The sequence below is a fragment of the Anoplopoma fimbria genome, chromosome 24, assembly GCF_027596085.1.
Source record: "Anoplopoma fimbria isolate UVic2021 breed Golden Eagle Sablefish chromosome 24, Afim_UVic_2022, whole genome shotgun sequence".
Lineage (NCBI taxonomy): Eukaryota > Metazoa > Chordata > Actinopteri > Perciformes > Anoplopomatidae > Anoplopoma > Anoplopoma fimbria.
The window spans coordinates 1,358,468-1,382,608 of NC_072472.1; the positions used below are offsets into that span (position 1 = coordinate 1,358,468).

Consider the following 24,141-nt stretch of genomic DNA (forward strand, 5'->3'; position numbering starts at 1 on the left):
AAAAATATAAAAAATAAAAATAATTATTGTTATATCATTCAATGGTTTAAAGAAAAACCATTGAATGAGAATGACCATGTGATTCAAACTCATTTAGTTTAATTTACCCATTTATACATCTAAGCAGTTGTTTATTCATGCAGTTGTTTTCAGTAACTGCATCGTTGTTGTTTTCTTTCTTTGTTATTTATTAAAGTCAATGCGCTGCTCTTGTTCCTCTCAAGAGAGACTTTTATTCTGAAGGCTGTTGTCACGTGATTTGGAGAACCCGGAAGAGAATCGACCAAAACCCGGAAATAAACATGGCGGCCACGTGACCTGAGTCCAGCTGACGGGAGACGTCACACAGCTAAGAGACGGTTTCACCTCAAATATCCTGTGCTACCAGAGCTAGCCTGTGCTACCAGAGCTAGCCTGTGCTACCAGAGCTAGCCTGTGCTAACAGAGCTAGCCTGTGCTACCAGAGCTAGCCTGTGCTACCAGAGCTAGCCTGTGCTAACAGAGCTAGCCTGTGCTAACAGAGCTAACAGGATTAAACACCTGTGGAGAGGGAGATGACGTCACACTGACGTCACTTCACTGCGTCACCTGAAAAGGTAAACAAGTATTGTACTTTTTATTATTTATTGTAATTTTATTGTGCTTTTTATTATTTATTGTGCTTTTAATTATTTATTGTGCTTTTTATTATTTATTGTAATTTTTATTATGTATTGTACTTTTTATTATTTATTGTACTTTTTATTATTTATTGTACTTTTTATTATTTATTGTACTTTTTATTATTTATTGTACTTTTTTTATTGTACTTTTTATTATTTATTTACTTTTATTGTACTTTTTATTATTTATTGTACTTTTATTGTGCTTTTTATTATTTATTGTGCTTTTAATTATTTATTGTACTTTTTATTATTTTTTGTAATTTTTATTATTTATTCTAATTTTTATTATTTATTGATTTTTTTTTTAATTTATTGTATTGTTTTTATTATTTATTGTACTTTTTATTATTTTTATTATTTATTGTACTTTTTATTATTTATTGTACTTTTTATTATTTATTGTACTTTTTATTATTTATTGTAATTTTTGTATTATTTATTGTACTTTTTTTATTTATTGTAATTTTTATTATTTATTGTACTTTTTTTATTATTTATTGTAATTTTTATTATTTATTGTACTTTTTATTATTTATTGTACTTTTTATTATTTATTGTATTTTTATTATTTATTGTACTTTTTATTATTTATTGTAATTTTTTTATTTATTGTACTTTTAATTATTTATTGTACTTTTTATTATTTATTGTGCTTTTAATTATTTATTGTGCTTTTTATTATTTATTGTACTTTTTATTATTTATTGTACTTTTTATTATTTATTATTTTTTATTATTTATTGTACTTTTAATTATTTATTGTACTTTTTATTATTTATTGTACTTTTTATTATTTATTGTACTTTTTATTATTTATTGTATTTTATTGTACTTTTTATTATTTATTGTACTTTTACTGTGCTTTTTATTATTTATTGTAATTTTATTGTACTTTTTATTATTATTTATTGTGCTTTTTATTATTTATTGTGCTTTTAATTATTTATTGTGCTTTTTATTATTTATTGTACTTTTTATTATTTATTGTACTTTTTATTTTTATTATTTATTATTTATTGTATTTTTTATTATTTATTGTACTTTTATTGTACTTTTTTTATTTATTTTACTTTTTATTATTTATTGTACTTTTTATTATTTTATTATTTATTGTGCTTTTTATTATTTATTGTGCTTTTAATTATTTATTGTGCTTTTTATTATTTATTGTACTTTTTATTATTTATTGTGCTTTTTATTATTTATTATACTTTTTATTATTTATTGTACTTTTAATTATTTATTGTACTTTTATTATTTATTGTTTTTTTATTTTTATTATTTATTGTACTTTTTATTTACTTTTTTTATTGTAATTTTATTGTACTTTTTATTATTTATTGTACTTTTATTGTGCTTTTTATTATTTATTGTAATTTTATTGTACTTTTTATTTTTATTATTTTATTGTAATTTTATTTAATTTTTATTAATTTATTTTATTGTACTTTTTATTATTTATTGTACTTTTTATTATTTATTGTACTTTTTATTATTTATTGTACTTTTTATTATTTATTGTACTTTTTATTATTTATTGTATTTTTATTTTTATTTACTTTTTATTATTTATTTTTTTTATTTATTGTAATTTTTATTATTTATTGTACTTTTTATTATTTATTGTACTTTTAATTATTTATTGTACTTTTTATTATTTATTGTACTTTTTATTATTTATTGTACTTTTAATTATTTATTGTACTTTTTTATTTATTATTATTATTTATTGTAATTTTTATTATTTATTAATTTTTTATTATTTATTGTAATTTCTTTTTATTATTTATTGTACTTTTTATTATTTATTGTACTTTTTATTATTTATTGTATTTTTATTATTTATTGTACTTTTTATTATTTATTGTAATTTTTATTATTTATTGTACTTTTTATTATTTATTGTACTTTTTATTATTTATTGTACTTTTTATTATTTATTGTACTTTTTATTATTTATTGTAATTTTTATTATTTATTGTACTTTTAATTATTTATTGTAATTTTTATTATTTATTGTAATTTTTATTATTTATTGTACTTTTTATTATTTATTGTATTTTTATTATGTATTGTACTTTTTATTATTTATTGTAATTTTTATTATTTATTGTACTTTTTATTATTTATTGTACTTTTAATTATTTATTGTACTTTTTATTATGTATTGTACTTTTAGTTATTTATTGTACTTTTTATTATTTATTGTAATTTTTATTATTTATTGTACTTTTATTATTTTATTGTACTTTTTATTATTTATTGTACTTTTTTATTATTTATTGTACTTTTATTATTTTTTTATTTATTTACTTTTTTATTTATTGTACTTTTAATTATTTATTGTACTTTTTATTATGTATTGTACTTTTTATTATTTATTGTATTTTTATTATTTTTTACTTTTTATTATTTATTGTAATTTTTTTATTATTTACTTTTAGTTATTTATTGTACTTTTTGTTATTTATTGTAATTTTTATTATTTATTGTAATTTTTTTATTTATTGTATTGTACTTTTTATTATTTATTGTACTTTTTATTATTTATTTACTTTTTTCTTTTTATTATTTATTGTACTTTTTATTATTTATTGTAATTTTTATTATTTATTGTACTTTTTATTATTTATTGTACTTTTTAATTATTTATTGTACTTTTTATTATTTATTGTACTTTTTATTATTTATTGTACTTTTAATTATTTATTGTAATTTTTATTATTTATTGTAATTTTTATTATTTATTGTACTTTTTATTATGTATTGTACTTTTATTATTTATTGTACTTTTTATTATTTATTGTACTTTTTACTGTACTACACCTCAGAGGTACATATTGTACTTTTTACTGTACTACATCTCAGAGGTACATATTGTACTTTTTAGCAGGAATATTAATCCATAAACTTCAGATATAATTGGAAAACAACTGATCATCTACTTTTCACATTTTTGGTACATTTTACTGATAATACTAATGTTCATACTTTTACTAAAGTAAGCTTCTGGATGCAGGAGTATATATATATATATATATGAACGTTTGTTTATGTTATGTATGGCTTCAACCAAATATATTCTCATTATCAATATATATGTGTATATTGTCATATATATATATACAAGAACGTTTGTTTACGTTATGTGTATGGCTTCAACCAAAGATTATTCTCATTATCAATATATCTGCACATTATTGTCATGATAAAGAATATTACTATATAACGCCAAAGGGTGCAGGTTGTAAAAAAACCAAACGAAGTTACTCTGAGAGTGTTTTCATCTGTCACCATCTGTTGTGTTTTACCCAGGATGCTCCAGGGGCCGTACGGCAGCCTGGACCGGGACCGGGACCGCCCCCTCATCCGGCTCCCTTTCACCAGCTTCGCTGTGGGGACGGTGCTGCTCCCTCTGACCGGCTTCATCGCCTGCATCTTCATTTCACTCGTGTACCACTTTGAGGACGCGACATACACACACTGTCATGTAAGTCGTCGCCTGGTAAAAAAAAAATACACTCTGATGTGGAAATCATAACGTTGCATCTGGGCTCTAAATGTTGAGTTAGTGTCTCTGACGGTTTAAACTGTGATGAGTTCAGCTGATAACCCTAGAATAACCTTCTGTTTCGACTGTGACGTCTGAAGAAGAGCTTTGACAAAAGTCCAGCTCGTTCTAGGATGCTTTTATTGTGAAACTCTTGACACTGAAACAGTTAGCTGTTCATGTTTAGATCTAAACTTCCAGTTTCTTTGACCAATGATGCTGATTTATTCTCTTCTGATTCAAAGAAGATCTTTGTCTCTTTCGTTTGAACCGTTAAGCGTTTTGTTGTCATCTACTAAACTAAATAATATCTTTGAATAAAGAGACTTTCCACAAAATAAAAGACATTGAGTCGCCCTGTCAGACATTATTCAAGCTTATGACTGGAGATAACTGACTTCTGACCCGTATAGCACAATATAAAAAGGAGCAAATATAACTTTTAGAGATCCCGATCATGTTTTCTGCTTCCGATACTAATTGCTGATCATTGATCATCCATATTGTCAGATACAACTCCTTTTGTTGTTTGATTATAGCAGCTGGTCTACAAAGATCCTGGCTATATTTATTTTGCAATCTCGAAAATTATTAAAACCACTCTGAAGTCAGTAAACCATCAAAAATACTAAATGTTGTACTTTTACTTTGTTATAGTAATTTATAGAGGGTTTTTTTCTTCATAAAAACACACAATTCAAATGGTTAGGAAGTAAAAGATTGTATTTTTATGGATTAAAACAGATCTGGTCATTATTAGTTTTAATGATGTATTATAATCTGCTTAGAGCTAGTGTTCATAAACTCATAATTCATCTCTAATATATATTTTTAATTTAATGTGAAAACATCTCCTTCAAACTACTGGATTTATTCTAGTTTATCACCAACAATTCATTCTAGAGATTCCATGTGAACACATCATGACAACGTTATAATTTACCTTCGACCAATACTCATAAACACAGATTGGTTGTTTACATTGTAACATTATCAGAGATCAGAGACTAGAAAAGCATAAATCAAGTCCTGATCTCATGTTTTACTGACTATTGGAGGATAACGATCGTCAGTAAACTTTATTGATTGAAGAACCATGAGGAGGATCAGTACGGATCGACAACGGTCCGTTACACAACTTTTAGTGTAAATCAATGGGGAGAATACAAACCATTAAATTATTACCATTAAGAATAAAAGAATATGATCTGTGTTTTTTCTTTTTGCCCTCAGGTGTCAAACTACCTCCCGTCCATCAGCGCCGCTATCAGCCGCGTTCCGGAGCGTTACATCTGGCGCTGCTGCGTCGGACTGCACTCGGCGCCGCGCTACCTGGTGTCCGCCGCTTATTTCAGCTTCTACCGCGGACGCTTCGCCAAGAGGCTGCCGGAGCTGCTGCTGAGCGGGCTGGCTCTCCTCTGCAGCCTCGCAGAAAACACCGGCCTGCTGCTGCTCACATACGTGTCGTCCACCGAAACCTACAGTGAGTACGGCCGCCCGCCAGAGAGCCAGCTCAGCCAGGGGTCAGGGCTCAAAGCACCAGAGTACCGCTTTTATTTGTACGTATCTGGAAAGAGAATCAGCTTCTATGAGCTCGTCCTGTTTGTGCTGCTGCAGACTGATGGATAGTGGAGCAACGGATCATAACATTTAACAAGAAACTAGAAAAATAACGCAAATATAACTTTTAGAGATCCACGATCACGCTTTTTTGCCAAATACTGATTGCCGATCATCGATGCTCCATTGGTAGATACAGATCCCTTTTTCTTGTTGTTTTGTTTTGTTATAGCAGCTGGACTATTTTATTTAATTTTTTACCACCAACCCAGAATCATTTCAAACACTCTGAAATCAGTGTAAGCTATCAAAAACTAAATGTTATCCTCTTACTTTGTTATAGTATTGTTATAAAACACACAGTTCAAATGATAAGGAAATAAAAGATTGTATTAAATCAAATCTAGTCGTTAGTAGTTTTAATGATGTGTTATAATCTTAGAGCTAGTGTTAATAAGTTAAACATCATAATTCATCTCTGATATCTATTTTATATTAATGTGAAAACATCTTCAAACTACTGGATTTATTCTAGTTCATCACCAACACTACATTTTACAGATTACATGTGAACACATCATGATAACGTTATAATTTACTCATTTTAACTGAACGGAGCCTGAATGCATCAAAATGTAACTGAATTGAGTTAGCGGTGCTGCTAACCTTACTAGGTTACTAGGGAGGAGGTCCTTAAAGTCTTTTTATACTATTAGTAGTATTGTTGGAAAAGTGGTACAAAAAAAGTGCAGAGAAGTAGATAAACACATAAACGACTAAATAAATTATAAAAAGTAAGAAAAAAAACAAAGGGGGAGGCTAAGTGGTAATATAGGACACATATCTATCTACACATGAATACACATTATACTTTACATATGCACAAATATCCCTAAATACATATATATAATATCAAATAAAAGAAATTAAAGAAATATCTTTAAATAGATTAATATTATGTACAGGTGTGTGTGTGAGTGTGAGTGAAGGTTGGTATTCCTGACGTCTCTTAATCTTAATTGAAAGTGTTAACAGCCCGTTTGTGTCCGCAGGTGTTCATAAACACGGTTTCATCGTGTTCATCGTGAGCTCGCTGCTGCACATGCTCATTACGTGCCGCCTGTGGCAGGTGATCAGGAGACACTATGAGAACCCAGAGGTAAACACCGGAAGTTTCTGTGGCCGAGGCCCCTGATGTGTGTGCACGCCTTACGTTGAATCATCTGGACGCTTCATAACTGTTTGGAATACAAATAGCGATGACAGCCTTTCAGATCTGTCGTTATTCTTGCACATGAAGTCTTTAAAAAACATGTTTTAGCCGTAAAAAAAAAAAAAAAGAAATAAATAGGGATATTATTTAATTTTTTATTTATTATTTAAGCAGCTAAAACCCTGTATTTTGTCAGATTCTGTACAGGTTCTTCACAAACCTTCACACCAACCATCTGCAGTGCTGAGTTTCACCTGCAGAGGACGCCAGAGAGCTAAATATCCACCTCATGAGCACAGAGCAGGTCTCCTTTAATCCAGATTTATTCAGACCGACAAGACTCTTGTGGTCCTTGAAGAGTGCTTGAGGACACTCCCTAATAATTGAAAAGGTGCTTGAGGGGTTCTAATGGTCCTTTAGGAGGATTTGTGGCCCTTTTGTAGCTCAGTTTTGTTTGTTCAAAGACGTTTTACTGGTGGAGGAGTTTTTGGGGGTCTTTTTCATGGTTCTAAAAGTGCTAAAGGAGGCTTTTAGCTGACTTCAAAAAGGTTTGGATGTCCTTGAAGATATTCAAGGATTACTTGAAGACATTCTAGGAAGTACCAGGGGTGCTTCAGTGTTCCTTGAAGAGGATTCTATGATATTTTGAGGAGTTCTCTGGGTCCTTGTGGTGGTTTAAGAGTGCTTGAATAGGATTTAGGAGTTTAGGAGAGGATTCAAGAGTGCCTCAAAGAGGTCCAATGGTCCTTGAAGAGGTTCTTTGGGTTCTCAAGGAGGACAATGGGGTTCCTGAGGTGGTTTTGATGCCCTCTTTGAGGTTCTTGTGGACCCTGGAGATGGTTAATGGTGTTTTTAGGGATTCTTGAGGAGATTTTGTGGTACCTGATTGCATGAGGACATTCTAGGAAGTAGCGGTGCTTCAGGGGTCCTTGAAGAGGATTTAGGAGTTGAGGGGAGGATTCAAGAGTGCTTGAAGAGGACCAATGTGCTGGAGGAGGATCGTGTGGGTTCTAAGGTGGTTTAAGTGTCCTCTTTGAGGTTCTAGTGGACCGAGAAGAGTGTCAATAGTGCTTGAATTGTCCTCAAGTCAACCCTAGTGGTCATTAAGGATGATTTGGGAAATTCTGAAAAGGTTCTGTTGGTCCTTGAGTGTTCATGGAGGTTTTTAGGGATCCTTGTGGGGATTTGGAGGTTCTTGAAGTGACCAAGGGGTTCCTTGTGGTGGTTTAAGGAAGGTTTTTTAGTGTTTTTGAGGAGCTTGTGGAGCCAGAGAAGGGCTTTAGGGATGTGTCAGGAGGTTTCTGGGATAATTGAAGAGGTTCAAGGATTACTTAAGACATTCTAGGAAGTACCAAGGTTGCTTCAGTGGTGCTTTAAGAGGATTGAGGAGTTGAGGAGAGGATATAAGAGTGCTTGAAGAGGTCCAGTGGTCATTAAAGATCTTCACTTTGTCCCCAGAGATTCTTGAGGAGGTTCAATGATATTTTAGGAGGCGTTGTGGTCTTGAAGAAGAGCAGGAGGTCCTTGAGGAGGTCTCTTTCCCACATACAGCCACCAACTGACGTATTATTGTTTTAAACAAAGACGATAAGGTTTTTATATCAACAGCATGGCATTAAAACATTTGGATACCGCTCGGCAGGTCGTGTTCTCCCGTCGAGCAGGAAACGGATGAATAAGTTCCAGATTTAACTTCTGTCTGAACGTTATTTCGGTGCTTCCCTGTTTCACTCAGCAGTTGCAGCACTTAAACTCTGATCTTCCTGTTCGCTCGCATCATGTGACTGCCGAGCTTCCAGGAATCCTTCACCAGCTGAGTCAAAGGGAGCCGCCTCTTATTTTAATATTTAATAATGTCGGGGTTCCCACACATCCTGGAGAACCTCAGGCTTTCGTCACAGTAAATATCTGTATATGAATGGATAGAGGAGGAGGATGAGACATCAAGACTCAGTAATTATCATTAAGTGAATTAAAAGTATGCCGAATTATCTATAAGCAGCTCCTGTTTGCAGTCAATTTGTAAATGAACAGACAACAAGCACTTGATCACTTTGATACTGAAGAAAACTTAAAACCATCAGGATTCTCAGGCGTCCTTTTTCTAGGATCTCTGAGTGGATTCATGGAACTTTTCTTTTGTGATGCTGAATAAAAGGGCGACAGTGTTTTTTTGTTTTTCCTGACAAAAGTGTTGGTTGTTACAGAACCAAAGCATCACCAGATAACAGATTTAAATTATGAATCCATTAAGTCATTCACAGACAATTAACCGTCAACTATCTTGATAATCGATTCATTTAAATGCCAAATATTCAACACAGTTAATTTTCTGCTTTGTTCATTTATATTTATATTATATAATATGTTTGGGTGTTGGTTGGACAAAACAACATATCTTTGGCTCTGTGACATTACTAATCATGCTAACACGCACCAAATATTCAATCTTTCCCTTATTCCAATAAAGACAATATTCCTAATTATCTGTTTACAAGGCTAATTGAAAATTGATATTCCCGTTTACATTACATGTTTTAATCTGAAAATTATCCAATCAAAATAAGAACTAATTCAGAATATCCAAACATAATATGAAGTTTACATGAAGCATATCAAAATCTGAATAATTTGAATATATTCAGAATATTAATATTCATGTATGGTATCAGTCAAGGAGTCCCGGTTAATTTATTGTTAATATGCAACACAGGGATGCAAACGAGCTTCAGTTGTCCTTTTGTTCCACAACAAACACGTGACAAACAAAACGGTAGTTCAGGAATGCAACAAGGACCGTTCTCTGGGCAGATAATAAGGCCGACGTCTTAAGAGTAAAAATTCAACAAGAGGAAAGAAAACGTTGAGACAATAATTTGCATTTTAATTCATAATGAAAACCTGATTGTCATGATCACAAGAAACCAGCTTCTCGTGGTTAATCTCTAAATCTAACGCCTTTAAGTCCTCTCTCTCTGTCTCAAGGAGAAGACGTCATTTCGCTGGAAGCTGCGTCTCTTCCTGTTTAACGTCAGCTGTTGTCTGGCCGCCGCATACTTCTTCAGACGCCACAACAAGTACTGTGAAACGGGAGGTGAGCGTTTGTAAAGCCCCGCTGTGATTGTTTACATGGGGGGGGTGATTTCTCCTCTGACCTCATCGCTCTCTGCTCTCTCCAGTCTACACCCTGTTCGCCCTCTCCGAATACCTGGTGGTTTTCTCCAACATGGCGTTCCACATGACGGCCTTCTGGGACTTCGGGTGCAAAGAGGTGATCGTGGCCACGCCCCCCGAGGACAAACGGTTCTGAGCGGCGACCTCGCCTGTGGACTGTTTTCTTGAGAACAGGTGAAGGAACTCTTTAAAGGCGCCGTGCAGCCTCCTGAACGTTACGATATAGTGATGTCAGAGAATAAACGTTTTTTATTCTTCCAGCAACCCGTGAGTTCTTCAAACTTCTGGGGAAGAGTCGTGACGTCGTGTTGGTGATACGTTTAAAGTTTTAATCATCTTTAGCAAGATTTGAAGGGATTTTTTTTTTTTAAATCCTGTACTGCGTCTATAAAAACACAGACTGTATATAAGGAGTGGACGTAGTCGTCGTGACGTCACTCATTGGTTTGAGGACTGACGTTTTTAAGCCTCGAGTTCGGGATTTCGCCGTCGGCGTGTTTTTTTTGCAACCAGTGAACAGGAAGTGACCATATCTGGACTGAGGAGGAGTGACGTAGAGACGCCGTATACGTCTCTGGTGTCGACCTGTCAATCATTGTGCAGCCCCGCCCTAAAGCATCCCCTGCTTTATGGTCTGTTTGACTCTAAATGGAGCATCATTTACTAAATGAACATCATGCTGTATTGAAGAAGACTTGAAACTAGAGATTGAGACCATAAACTCATGTTTACAATGTTTACTGAGGGAATAAATCAAGAGAGAAGTAGAGTCATTTTCTCATAGACTTCTATACAACCAGAGGAGTCGCCCCCTGGTGGACAGCAGAGAGAATGCAGCTTTAAGACATGAAGCACTGACTTCACTTTAAAGAAGCAGAGGTTGCCGTCTGGTCTAAAACTATTATGTTTAATGTTGTGTGACCACAAAAGCCTTATAAAAAAAAATGTATTAAGAACTATTGGTGAAAGAATATGAAATTAGATGTTCATTTTGGTGCCAAAGTTTGATTCCTGGTTCTGCAGTCAGAATTCAGTCTGTAAAAAGAGTACAGATTATTCAGCTCTATTTTAGGGTCAGCTTTATCATTTCTTTTTTTCTTTTTCATTTCACAGCAAATTTACCACAGCATTTAGAGCCTGAGCTGGTTAGCAATGCCAGCCCCAAGTGCAATCAAACAATGTGCGTTAAACTGGATAAAAAGTCAGTTTATAAAAGCTTCTGTCAGACGCTGCACAAAGAGACAGGCGAACAAATGAAACGCAGCTTTACATTGATTAAAATTACAGATTTGTCAGGTTTAAAATTGTGGAAACATTTGGGATAATGTAAGTACACAACTACACAACATATATAACAAAGTTCTTGTCGTTTTAGACGTTTTAATATTATTGTAATGTTATCCCTTTTAAAAAGGTTAAATTAAGATCTTAAAGTCGGTCAAATGGTGATGAAACTGCATGAAAAGGTTTAACAGAAGGAGGACGAACAGAAAGATTAGCAAACAACAAAAATTTAAAGTGCACAACAAAAACTTTTCAGGAGAAAAACTAAAGGAAATTTTGATTTTGTTTGTTGGAAATAAAGAAGGGATTTCAGTATGTGTGCTGACTCTATGAGCTTGATTTAGGATCAAAAGTTTGACATTCATTCCCAACAATTTTTCTTTATTCTCAAATGTATTCCCAAAATGTCAAACAAATCTTCTTTTTGCACTAAAACGGAAAGTTCTAACTTTATTGTCAACATTTAGACTTTATTCTCTAAACTTTATTCTCTCCCATAAAAATGTAAATGACTGAAATTTAACTAAAATGAATCTTTGTTTTCTTTAAAAGACTAAAACTAATTCAGAATCTGGTGCCAAAGTGAACACTGTAGTAAGCTGGAGATGATTTGTAGAGCTACGGTTAATAACTAACATAACACATCCTGCATGTGTTTCAAAATAAATGCATTTGAAAGTAAAGGTCTTTTATTGTGATGTGACCTAAAAAGGTGCTAGTGAGGTAATCTCACAATCAGCTGACTTGTCACTTTGTTGGTTAAATAAAAAATAGATTTTACAGGAAAAATAACCTTTTTTTTCTTCTGTTGTAAGTTTTATCAAACGTGGAGCTAAAAATACACCGTTTGTTGTGAAAGTGGAAGTAACGAAAATTTCCATTGTTACGAAAGTCAAGAGTTTATTTTGTACGGTGGCCTTATGGGGACATCTCAGTCTCATATGAGTCATGTGGTTTTCACTACAGCAGAATCAAGCACATTCATATAGTCATATAAACGATGTAATGTGTTTCCATGATTATTTGATAATAAAAACAATAACTACGTTTACGTTCCTGTTTCCCTTCCTGTCTTTCTCTCAACTCCCTCAGCTAGATTTTAGTATCTGTGTCTGTTTGTTAGAGGCAGAGATGGAAGAAGATCCTATGCTTCAGTAAAAGTACTAATACCACTATAAGTCAAAGCATTCAAAGCCATATGGAAGTAAAAGTACGTGTTTATTTATATAACTGCTGCGTTAATGTGTATGTTGCATTTTAACGCATCTCAAAAAAGTAACACAGCCGTTTTCAGTTCTGTGACGATGCATTCAAGGTTCGTTTTTACCACGTTGAGGCTCTTGTTCTTCTGCCGTGTGACGTTCACTCATTTCACTGTCGATCACTTTCACTGAACACACAAACACACCAACAAACACACAAACACACCAACAAACACACAAACACAGCTGTTGTCCACCACGTTAATCACACCAACAAACACACCAACAAACACACCAACAAACACGGAGCTGTTGTCCTGCAGAGTGTTTGTGTCGTTAATCATTCACCGTTTACCTACTCTGTTAAGTAAGAGTACTAATAACACTGTATAAATACGCCATCAGTTACAGTAAAGTACTAATACCACACTGTATAAATACTCTGTTACAGTAAGAGTACTAATACCACACTGTATAAATACTCTGTTACAGTAAGAGTACTAATACCACACTGTATAAATACTCTGTTACAGTAAGAGTACTAATACCAAACTCTAAATATAATCGGTTATAGTAAAAGTACTAATTCCACACTGTATAAATACTCTGTTACTGTAAGAGTACTAATACCAAACTCTAAATATAATCGGTTATAGTAAAAGTACTAATTCCACACTGAAAAATAACTTTGTTACCAATGAAAGTACTAATACCAAACTCTAAAAATACTCTCTTAACCTAAAATAACTAAAACTGAACTATAAATACACTCTGTTACAGTAAAAGTACTAATACTACGCTGTGAAAATACTCCACTAATCAGCTAAATGTGCATAAAACTCCTGCAGGGAACTGTCATGTTGTGTTGATTCTGGCGACCCGTGTGGACAGAAGTGGTACTGCATCTGAGCACCAGACTCCTTTTAGAAAACCTCGTTTTACTGCAGCAGGGTCTGACAGTCTGACCCGCTCAGTCCTGGTTCTGGTTCTCCTGTTGCCTCCCAGTGATGCGTCCTGGTTCTCCAGCAGCGTGGTGTCAGTGTTGACTCCCAGCGGTGTTTCATAACCCGCCAAAAGTCAAAAAGTTAACACATAAAGGAACCGATCTCTGGCTGTAGCTTCAGTTTTGGAACCAAATGTGAATGTTTAGTTGTTGTTTTGAGGCTGTGAGCTGGACCTTAAAGAGCCTTCAGGAGGAGGAGGAGCTCTGTGGATACAGACACAGGTGTGTTTGTGGTCTGATTATCCTACCTGACGCCACAGGAGTCCTTTCATGGTTTGGGGAAGTTGTTTCTCCTGCAGGTCATTCATTAAACTCACTTCCTCTAAACTTCTTCTTCCTGAACAACAGAACAACAGCACAGAGACTCACACGTCCTGCAGCTTCATCTCAAATCTGAGTGTTGAAGATTAAATCTCTTTTTTCTGGATGAAATTTGGGAAATTTCAACTGTTTTGCGAAAGAATAAGGAAATTACTTTCTATTAATAATAAATGTATGGCCCCGACCTTTATTCTGAAATGTCAGTAAGTTAGAAACTGTGCTCCAGAAATAAGTAAAGAAATGATGCTTTGTTATTAAAGACTTTAAATATAATACTTATAGTATATAAAGTTATTCAAATGAGCTCCACCTTAAAGTGACAATAAATAAAACACACTAATATGAAATACATCATTCTGCGTAACGTGTACTTTTACATTCAGTACTTTAAGTATATTTTGATGCTCCTCTTTCCTTCTCCTCCCTCCTCCTCTTACCTTCTCTCTCCTTCTCTATCTCCTCTTCTCTCATTCTCTTGCCTCCTCTCCTCTTTCCTTCTCTCTCTTCTCCTTTCCTCCTGTCCTCTCTTCTCTCTCCCTCTCTCCTCCTCCTCTCTCCTTCATCTCTCCTCTCTCTCCTCTTCTCTCCTCTCACCTCCTCTCTCCTCTTCTCTCCTTCTCTCGCCTCCTCTCCTCAACTCTCCTCTCACCTCCTCTCTCCTTCATCTCTCTCATCTCTCCTCCTCCTCCTCCTCTCCTTCATCTCTCCTTCATCTCTCCTCCTCTCTCCTCCTCTCTCTCCTTCTCCAGTCCGTTCAGACATAACATATGTGACGACGTCATCGTTAAAACAACAGATTTCTTGACACAGGAGTTTCATTTAGATTTTAATTATTTCTCACAAATATATTTAGTTCCTTACAGCATAAGAAATGCTTTAAATTAATGCCCCCCCCCCCCCACTGTGAATAAGACCCGTATGTTCCCCTTTAAACCGAACAATGAGCACAGAACCTCCATCTCTCAACTCCTCAAAGATAAAATTCTAACCAAACGTTTAAAATAAAAAAACACATTTAAAGCAAATATTTAATTCAAACAGTCTCTCGGGCAGCGAGGCCACAGGAACCCGTGGTGAGGCGTTCAGGCTCCGTCCTTACAGCAGGACGCAGGGTTTCTTCTGCACGGCGGGCTGCGGGTTGAGGAAGGCCCGCACGCCCTCCGCGAACACCTCCTTGATGCCGTCCTGGTTCAGGGCCGAGCACTCCAGGTACCGCATGGCGTGGATCTGGCGGGCGAGCGCGGCGCCCTGCTGGTGGCTGACCGGAGCCTGGTTCTGCTCCTTCAGCTTCCTCTGCGTGTCGGCGTCGGCCCGGAGGTCGCTCTTGGTGCCGACCAGCAGGATGGGAACGCCGGGACAATGGTGAGACACCTGGAGACGTAACACATATCACAAAGACTAGAAAACTACTTCAACTTTACAGGCTGATGATTTATGGAGAATTATTTATTTATTCTGGAAAACTGAAAACATTAAATAATAATAATCAGATTTTGTTTGTTTTTTTGGGTTTTGTAGGTGTTAATAACACATTTAAACCCCTCATATATTTATGGGTTGTACTTTTTTACTTCACTACATCTCAGAGGTAAATATTGTTCTTTTACTGCAGTAAATCTAATGAACAACATTTAACCTGTTAATAAGGCTGATAGATGTTTTTGAATATATTAACTTAATAATGGTGACTTCTTGTGATGACACATAAATAACTATAAGATCACAAAGTAAGTTAAATTAAATAGTATTTTTAAGATTTCATTATTTTCATAACCAGATCTATTTGCATTGTATGTGTCGAGGCCTCAGGTGAAAGAATATTTATCATTTACACTCATTGTATAAGTTAATATAATGAAGACTGCTAATGAAGGAGAAAATATACAGATAAACAAAAAAATGTTCTCATAAAGTTCCCATGTGATGCCTTCAAGACCCTGAAATGTTTAATTAAAAGCAGGAAATAACAGCGCTCTCTTTCTCATCAATAAGATATTACATAAAACATAAATGTAAAATTTAGCGTCACAAATAAAATCTCACAAGCTGTAAAAGAGCCATTAACGCTGAAATACATTTCTGCTCTGTTGCCGGGTAGATTTTTGACCTCTGACCTCTGGGTGCCACTTGTGTTTGACGTTCTCGTAGGAGGCGGGGCTTGAGATGGAGTAGCAGATGATGAAGACGTTGGTCTGCGGGTAGGACAGCGTCCTCAGCCGGTCGTACTCCTCCTGACCCGCCGTGTCCCACAGGTTCAGACTGATGGTCCTGTTGTCCACCGTCACCTGAACGCACCGCACACACACACACACAGGTAAACACACACACACAGGTAAACACACACACACACAGGTAAACACACACACACACAGGTACAACACACACACACACACACACACACACACACACAGGTAAACACACACCTGGTCAGAGTTTTGTGTTTGAGTAACTGTTGTGGTGAAAACAATCTGTTTTATTCATAAAAACACGCTGAAAATAACAAACATCATCCACTACAGTTTCTCTCAATATTTAGATATGAATCGATAATGAAAACTTTATTAAACTCACGTACACAGACAGAAGGACGTGTAGTGATGAAACAAACTGAATAATAATAAACAACTAATCAAAAAGTATTTGTTGCGAAATAATGCGAAATAATCTTTTTCTTTGATAAATGATTTATTGTTTAGGAAACTTTTCAAGTTAAAATACGAAACGTTCACCCTGTCATGCTGCTAAATTATGACAGTTTCCTGTTTTTCTATATTTTTATTTAAGATTTGGGAACTTTTTATTCTATTTATTTAAACAAAACAAGATATGTGAAAGAATGTGTCGCTTTTTTGATTTTTTTTAAACTATTTTCTGGCATTTTATAGACCAACGTTTAATACTAGAAAAATAAAGTGCAGATTAAATGATAATGAAGATAATCGTTCGTTAAAGAACACACACACACACACACACACACACACACACACACACACACACACACACACACACACACACACACACACACCTGGCTGCTGTAGTTGTCGAACACGGTGGGGATGTACTCTTTGGGGAAAGCTCCGGTGGTGTAGGAGATGAGGAGGCAGGTCTTCCCCACAGCACCGTCACCCACCACCACACACTTTATACTCTGCATGACGACCTCTGACCTCTGACCTCTGACCCCTCAGCAACCTGCAACACACAGCAAGCTCCCGTTTCCTTTCACGCAAACAACATTTTTAGGTTTCGCTTTCTTCTCATTTACAGTTTTTTAAAAAAGTTTTTATGCAACTTTATACCTAGTAAAAGTAAATATTATACAGTTCTACATCTCAGAGTAAATATAGTACTTCTACTGTACTACATCTCAGAGGTAAATGTTGTACTTTTACTGCAGTAAAGGATCAGAATACTTCTTCCACCGCCACATAAAACATAAATAAACCATAAACCATAAACCATAAACCATCACCTTCAGTGAGTCTGATTGGTGAACTCGTTCACTCCGGTTTCAGAGACGCTTCAGTTTCCTTCAGTTAACACAGTTTGTTCAGAGACACGTGACGTCCCATCGTCTGACTGCAGCAGAGAGAGGGTGGGGGGGGGGGGAGAGAGAGAGAGAGAGAGAGAGAGAGAGAGAGAGAGAGAGTACCTCCGTCAGTATTTGTGTTTATGGAAATGATGGCTGCAGAAGGAAACGTTCTCCAAACATAACAGAGATGTTATCTTGCACACACACTCACTCAAACACACAGATTTGAATACCGGCGTGACTCTGAGTGGATGTTTTTAAAGACACACACGCACATATTGTCAAGGCTGAAACACACACACACACACACACACACACACACACACTGGGGCAGTTTCAAAACTTTATTTACATTTACAGAAAAGACAACTTCTTCGATTTGTTTTATTAAACGTTAAAGTTCAGGTCACCAAGTCATCGAGCTGGAGTCACTTGGGTCACGTTACCTCTGAGTCATCCTCATTCTGCCCAAACTGTCCAAATCCTGTCTCCAGCGTCATGTCCGAGACACTTGGTTAAGTCCAGGTCAGTAGGGTTGTGTCCAAGTCCCAAAGGTCACCTCTGAGTCATTCAGGTTATGTCTGAACCAAAAAGATCACGGCCGAGTCACTAGATCATTTTCAAGTCATGCAAGTCAAGACCAAGACACCGAGGCCATATCCGAGTAACCAAGACGATGTTCAAGTCAACAAGTCACGCTCGAGTCCCTGATATCATGCCAGAATCACGAGGCCGTGTCCATGTTACCCAGATTTCTCCCTGATGTCATATCCAAGCTCCTCAGAGTCACCAATCTCATCTCTGAGCCTCAAAAATCACAGCCAAGTCCCAAGTCACTGAGGTCATGTTGACGGCAGCAAACCCGAGTCACAGCGCAACAGCAGCATCTTTGGAAACCAACAAAAAGAAGAAATAAATCGTGTTTTGATGCATATTTAAGTGTCTCTCTGAGTGCCAGTGTTAGTTTCACAGTCTTAGTTTGAGTTTTGTGCTGCTAAAGAGGAAGGTAGAAAATAAAGAACAAAGAGCGATAATGGTTTGATAGTTAGAAGTGATCAGATGAACATAAACCTGGTGGTTTGTGTTCTGAACAGTAAAATAGTAACTCTGTGGTGTCTCTCTCCAGATGTCTGGATAGAGAAAGTGGCTCCACCCAGACTCTGGGGACGGCGACCCCACCCTCCTCTCTCTCTCTCTGGGCGGAGGTCGGCTGATCTCACCCCTGCTGGAAGCTTTAACCTCTGATCTCACAGTTTTTCAATTTCTCCTGCTGATTCTTCTCTCATCCATGTCGTTTAGACGTTACAGTGTCCAAACAGTGACCTCTTCACTTTTGCAATGAGCGGAGGAAATATTCAGATTCTTAAATGAAAGTGTTACTCTGTATTTGGCTCTCAGCTCCAAGAACTTTGGCTCCTTTATCTTTAAAAAGACAAATTTACAGTTTCATCAGTAATCTCTGAAAACAGCTGCTCACTGTAGTTTTTAGGAGGAACTTTGTAGAGGACTATTTTCAGCGGCAGGTTAATCCACAATTGGTGCTCAAGTGAGTATTTGTGGCAGCAGGGCGGTTTGTAAGGGTTTTAAATCAGAATAAACTGAATCAGGCTTTGATAAACACACAATCCTGAGCAGAGTTAACAGAAAAACCAAGCAACTGCCTACGAATAATAAAACATTTCTAATATACAAAATGAACCTGAAAGAAACGTTTCAAGTGTTGTAACGATGTCCTTTTGTAACTCAGATGTAGTTGGGGAAAAAGGAAGCTTTCAGTAGAAAAATCTCATTGTGGTCTCATGTTGAAATAATGCAGCAACTTCAGTAAAGAAAGCTGCATGAACTTAAAGACGTGCTGAGTGGCTGTCCGGCTCGCTCATTTAAAAGCTAATTAAAGTTAAAGAGGTTTAATTTTACTCAATAACTTACTGTACAACTTCGACGTCAATTTATAAATTTGCGTTTCTGTTTGGCTGCAGTTCCTCTGACGTCCACTAGACATTGCTGTGATCAAACTGTGACTGCACTGAAGCTAATGGGAAAACCCCCAAGTTCTCTCCACAAATACAAAGACAGAACAGTTTTTAAACTGGACAAGTCATTTATGTGTCTTTGTGGTCAAAATTACAATTGTTTCCTACTTTTTAATGTCAAATAGCTACATCAGTGATGGTTTTATCTTGAATACCAAATGAACATTCGTAGATGAGTAAAAACTGCAAAATCTCACCTAAATCAGACCAAACTGCTCCAGTATCTTAAAGCGTTCTTTTCAGCTCAAACTGGTCTGAGAACAGAGATCTAAGGGGGAACAGTGTGCTGACAGAGTCAAACTGTGAGAGGAAGAAAGAATAAAACACATTGAGACAAAAGAGGAAGAAGGAATCGAGATCAGTAACCTGTAATCTGACACACATTGTGCTGAAGAGACCTTCCTCTCAGTGTGTGTGAGAGAAACTCAAGTGTGAATGTGAAGCTAACACGTGTGTTTTATTTCAGCAACACGTTCATAACGGCCCTATCGCTCGGCTTTAGAATATCCAGCATCCAGCAGTGAAGGGGATTCTGATAATGAGCAGCACTGTTTGCTAATTTATTCAAGGATTATTAATATCGTACGTGTTCTGTGTCTAAATTTCACCAAATTCGACAGAGTACTCCATGGGCTCCCCAAGCAAAACACCCACCAACTAACCCTTACCCTGTAAAACGTTCAGAGCATTTCTATTGTCTCCACGCGGCTCTCGACTAGCCAGAAGCTAACGGTGCTAACCGCGCAAACAACGGAAACAGTGCTGATGGAGCTAACAGCGCAAACCTGAGGGTTGACACAACGCTTGACACTGAAACCGCTGTAAATAATTTAATTTAAAAATATATAACAAAGCATAAATAAGCAGAACAATAGTGACAGGTATCTACCAGAGCGGCATACTGCGGCTCTCCTCCAACTACAAATATGGTCACCGCTGTTCACTGGTTGCAAAAAACCAAGATGGCGCCGGCTGAAATCCACAAAGACAAACTGTGGGTCCAGCCTCGTTCTTAATGACGTGAACGGAGGAAGGAAAGCTGTCTGTTGCTGTCGTGGTGTAAACGTTTGCCTGTGAGCATAGCCACCCAATGGAGGAGAAAATAACAACTGAAATAATAAGTGAATGAGAACTGTGTTGTTGAGAAAGATGGCCTCTAATAGTGACATTTTCTCTATAGACGAGAGAAATAAAAGCGGTGTAAGCTGAAATGTAATCAGTGCCATTTGAGCCAGTTGTCTCAGTGTTTCAGGAACTAACAAGCAGCTTTGGTTTCGTCTTGTCAGCTGTGTTCTTTTTCTGTATTTTTATTTTATAATGCTGGTCTAGGAAGAGTCTCCTGACCCACAGAGGAACCGAGTCATCTCACAGCTGAAGCGCTGACAGTAAAATCTCTAAAATTGGAGCTTTGAGGTTTACAGAATATTGTCACATCTGTGTGGACTTTTTCTATCTTTCCATAATCTTAAAAATTCCATCTTAAAAAAGAAACGCCTGCTCTGTAAAATGACAGCAGACAGTGGGCTATGGTATTTTTTAAGAACAAACAGAAGTCATGTACTTATACGCAACTTCAACCAGGTGGTAGAATAAATCTGACAAAATAAACTGGATTTATTACTGGCTTTTCCATCATAGTTCTTGTTAACAAAACTTTTTAAACAACACAGATGTTCACGTGAACACAGGTGTACAAACTGGAAGAATTTCTGATCAAACAATAGTGAGACCAAAAATGAAAATAGAGATTATGCTACCAAACCTGCTCAAAACACTGATGAACACGGAACCAAACCAGGACTAAAACACCGGAGAGTACTGGACCATACAGTATCCTAAACTACTTGAAAATATTGGACTGAAACCGGGAATAAAACACGGGAGAATATTGGACCAAACCAGGATTTATACACTGGACACCACTGGATCAAACTGGGACTAAAACAGCACCAAACTAGGACTAGGACAGCAAAGTATATTGGACCAAACTGGTGCTAAACACTGGATAAAATTGGACAAATCTGTGGCTAGAACATTGGAGATTATAGGATCAAACTACCTAAAACACCAAGGAATATTGTGCTCAACAGAGACCAGAGAATAAGGAACTAAAACACCAGAGACCACTGGACCAAACCAGTGATAAAACACCAGACGCCACTGGACCAAACTAGGGATAAAACACCAAGGAATATTGTGCTAAACCAAGACAGAAGTCCCAGAGATTATTGGATCAAACAAACGACTAAAACACCAGAAAATACTGAACCAAACCGTTGGGGGTAAAAGTCCACTAAATATTGGGTCAAACCAGGATTAAGACGGCAGAGAATATTGGACCAAACGGAGGCCAATCACACTGGAAAATACTGGATCAATCTGGGGCTTAAACAGTGGAGATTATTGGACCAAACCAGCTAAAACACCAAGAAATATTGAATGAAACCAGGAGTGAGACGGCAGAGACTACTGGACCAAACCGAGGGCAAAACACTGGAGAACATTGGACCAAACCAGAAATATACAACAGAGAATACTGAACCAAACCGCCAGGAGTGAAATACCACTAAATAATTGGACAAAACCAGGGCTTTAACAGTTGTTCAACTCTTCAGTTCATGTTAGCGTGCTAGCATGGCTAGTGTAATAAGCACACCTAAAATGTCAATAATAACCCCTCATAGCACAGGAATACTTTCACTACACAATTACAGCTAGAACAGTGGGTCAACTGTGAAGCAGGAAGTGGGTCTGTAGAAAGCTACGAGTGTCTACAACAGACAGTTTGGTTATCATTCTACTGATCATGTTTTATCTTCCATTTTAATCTCACAGCTTGGGTTTCTTCTCTCCAGTAAAAGAACCATGTTACCTCATTTTAATTTACATACAATTTTGTTATTACTGACAATGTTAGCTGTCTGAGTTTAACAGGCTGAGTCTGACAGAGACAGAGTCCTCCACATTTACCTAAAGCATGCAACGTTTCCTAACCCCCCCTAACAGTCAGGCCAAAGAGGAACTGGTCTGTGTTGAAACCGAAACAGGAAGGGTTTGTCCGACGCTGTGTTCATCCAGCAGCAGCCTGTGTGAAGGAAATGTGTTTACTGAGACAGTGACTGGCAGTTTACATCCATACACTCAACACTTTAATATTAGAGACACAGAAATCCTGGTTTGCAATCCACTGGCAGTTAAAAACATAGTTCTGGTCTTAAACTCCAGTGATTATTTGCCAAAACTAGGACTAAAACACCAGAAAATACTAGATCAAACTAGGACTAAATCACGAGAGAATAACAGACCAAACTAAGACTAAAACATCAAAGAATATTGGATCAAACCTGGACTAAAATAGCACTGAATATTAAACCAAACCAGGGCTTAAAAACTAGAGAATATTGGGCCTTAACTAACATACTAGACAATATTGGACCAAAACATGGATACAACAGCAGATAATATTGGACCAAAGAATCAAACCAAGAATATCAAACCAAACAGGGGCTACAAGGCAACAGATTATTGGACCAAATGAGGCCTAAAATACCAGAGAATATTGGACCCAACCAGGACTAAAACACAAGAAAAACTCGACCAAACTAGGATTTATCAACAGAAAATATTGCAACAAACTAGGATTTAAATAACAAAAATATCAGACCAAACTAAGGCTAAATCACTACAAAATATCGGACCAAACTAGAACTTAAACACTAGAAAATATTCGACCTAATCAGGGCAAAAACATCAGAAAATCTACGACAAACGGGACTAAAACACCCAAAATATTGTGTGCCAAACCAGGAATAGAACACTTAAATATTGGACCAAACCACGGAAATAAAGCCCAATAATAGTTGACCAAAACCAGGAATAGAACACTAAAATATTGGACCAAACCATGGAAAATAAAGCCCAATAATATTTGACCAAAACCAGGAAAAGATCACTAAAATATTTAACCAAAACCAGGAATAGATCACTAAAATATTGGACCTTACCAAGGGAAATAAATCCAAAGAATATTGGACCAAACCAGGAATAGAACACTAAAATATTGGACCATACCAAGAGAATTAAAGGCCAAGAATATTGGACCAAACCATGGCTAAAAGTCGGGGAACACTTGATATCTAATGAGTCATACTTTTATATTCACAGCTTCTGACAGCTGAATGGCTCACCACATCAGCGCTAACTTGGCGATCTCTAACATATCTCACTCTCTGACTTCCTGTTTCATATCTGAGCGCGTGCGACTGCTGACTCTCTGTGTGATGTCATGCCGATTAGTCAATCTTGGTTTTTTTGGGTTCTTGCCTACATACATATTATCACACAGGACATTCCTATAATATCCCCACGTTTATTAGCGTCTCCGATGGTTTTAGAGAGTATTATGCTCTTGTACTATTCACAAACTTGTTATTTGATGCTTATATCCACTGCTGTCATATATTGTACCAAAATGTTCATTGTTCAATTTTATTTCATTCTTTTTTTATCACTGAAATTAGTCAATAAAAATCCCAACTATCACTAAACTACTTGAGTCTGACCCAATAGTCCAAATTCCCAAAGACATTCATGAGATTCGAGAG

The 24,141-nt window shown here is 36.0% G+C and overlaps 2 protein-coding genes across 4 annotated transcripts in view; one reads left to right on the forward strand and one right to left on the reverse strand.

Annotated features, from left to right (window-relative positions):
• The first annotated feature begins 306 nt into the window (after nt 1–306).
• On the forward strand, nt 307–12,493 carry pgap2 (post-GPI attachment to proteins 2). Of its 2 annotated transcripts, XM_054625619.1 has the most exons (7): nt 307–596; nt 3,981–4,155; nt 5,449–5,698; nt 6,828–6,934; nt 9,974–10,082; nt 10,168–10,336; nt 10,424–12,493. In XM_054625619.1, the coding sequence occupies exons 2-6, from the start codon at nt 3,982–3,984 to the stop codon at nt 10,296–10,298; spliced, it is 771 nt and encodes a 256-aa protein (XP_054481594.1). In that variant the 5' UTR covers nt 307–596; nt 3,981; the 3' UTR covers nt 10,299–10,336; nt 10,424–12,493. The 2 variants fall into 2 exon arrangements, with proteins under 2 accessions (XP_054481594.1, XP_054481593.1); XM_054625618.1 differs by having other exon boundaries at nt 10,168–12,493.
• Nucleotides 12,494–14,852: 2,359 nt separating this feature from the next.
• rhogb (ras homolog family member Gb) overlaps nt 14,853–24,141 on the reverse strand; it is an 11,681-nt gene continuing 2,392 nt past the window's right edge. The window contains exons 2-5 of one of the 2 annotated variants that reach the window (XM_054625303.1): nt 17,445–17,551; nt 16,998–17,164; nt 16,087–16,257; nt 14,854–15,343 (exon numbers count right to left, since the gene is read on the reverse strand). In XM_054625303.1, the coding sequence (XP_054481278.1) occupies nt 15,068–15,343; nt 16,087–16,257; nt 16,998–17,126 (576 nt within the window). In that variant the 5' untranslated portion in view covers nt 17,127–17,164; nt 17,445–17,551 and the 3' untranslated portion in view covers nt 14,854–15,067. Of the gene's footprint in view, nt 15,344–16,086; nt 16,258–16,997; nt 17,165–17,444; nt 17,552–24,141 lie in introns of those variants that run through there. The other variant, XM_054625304.1, reaches the window with a different exon arrangement.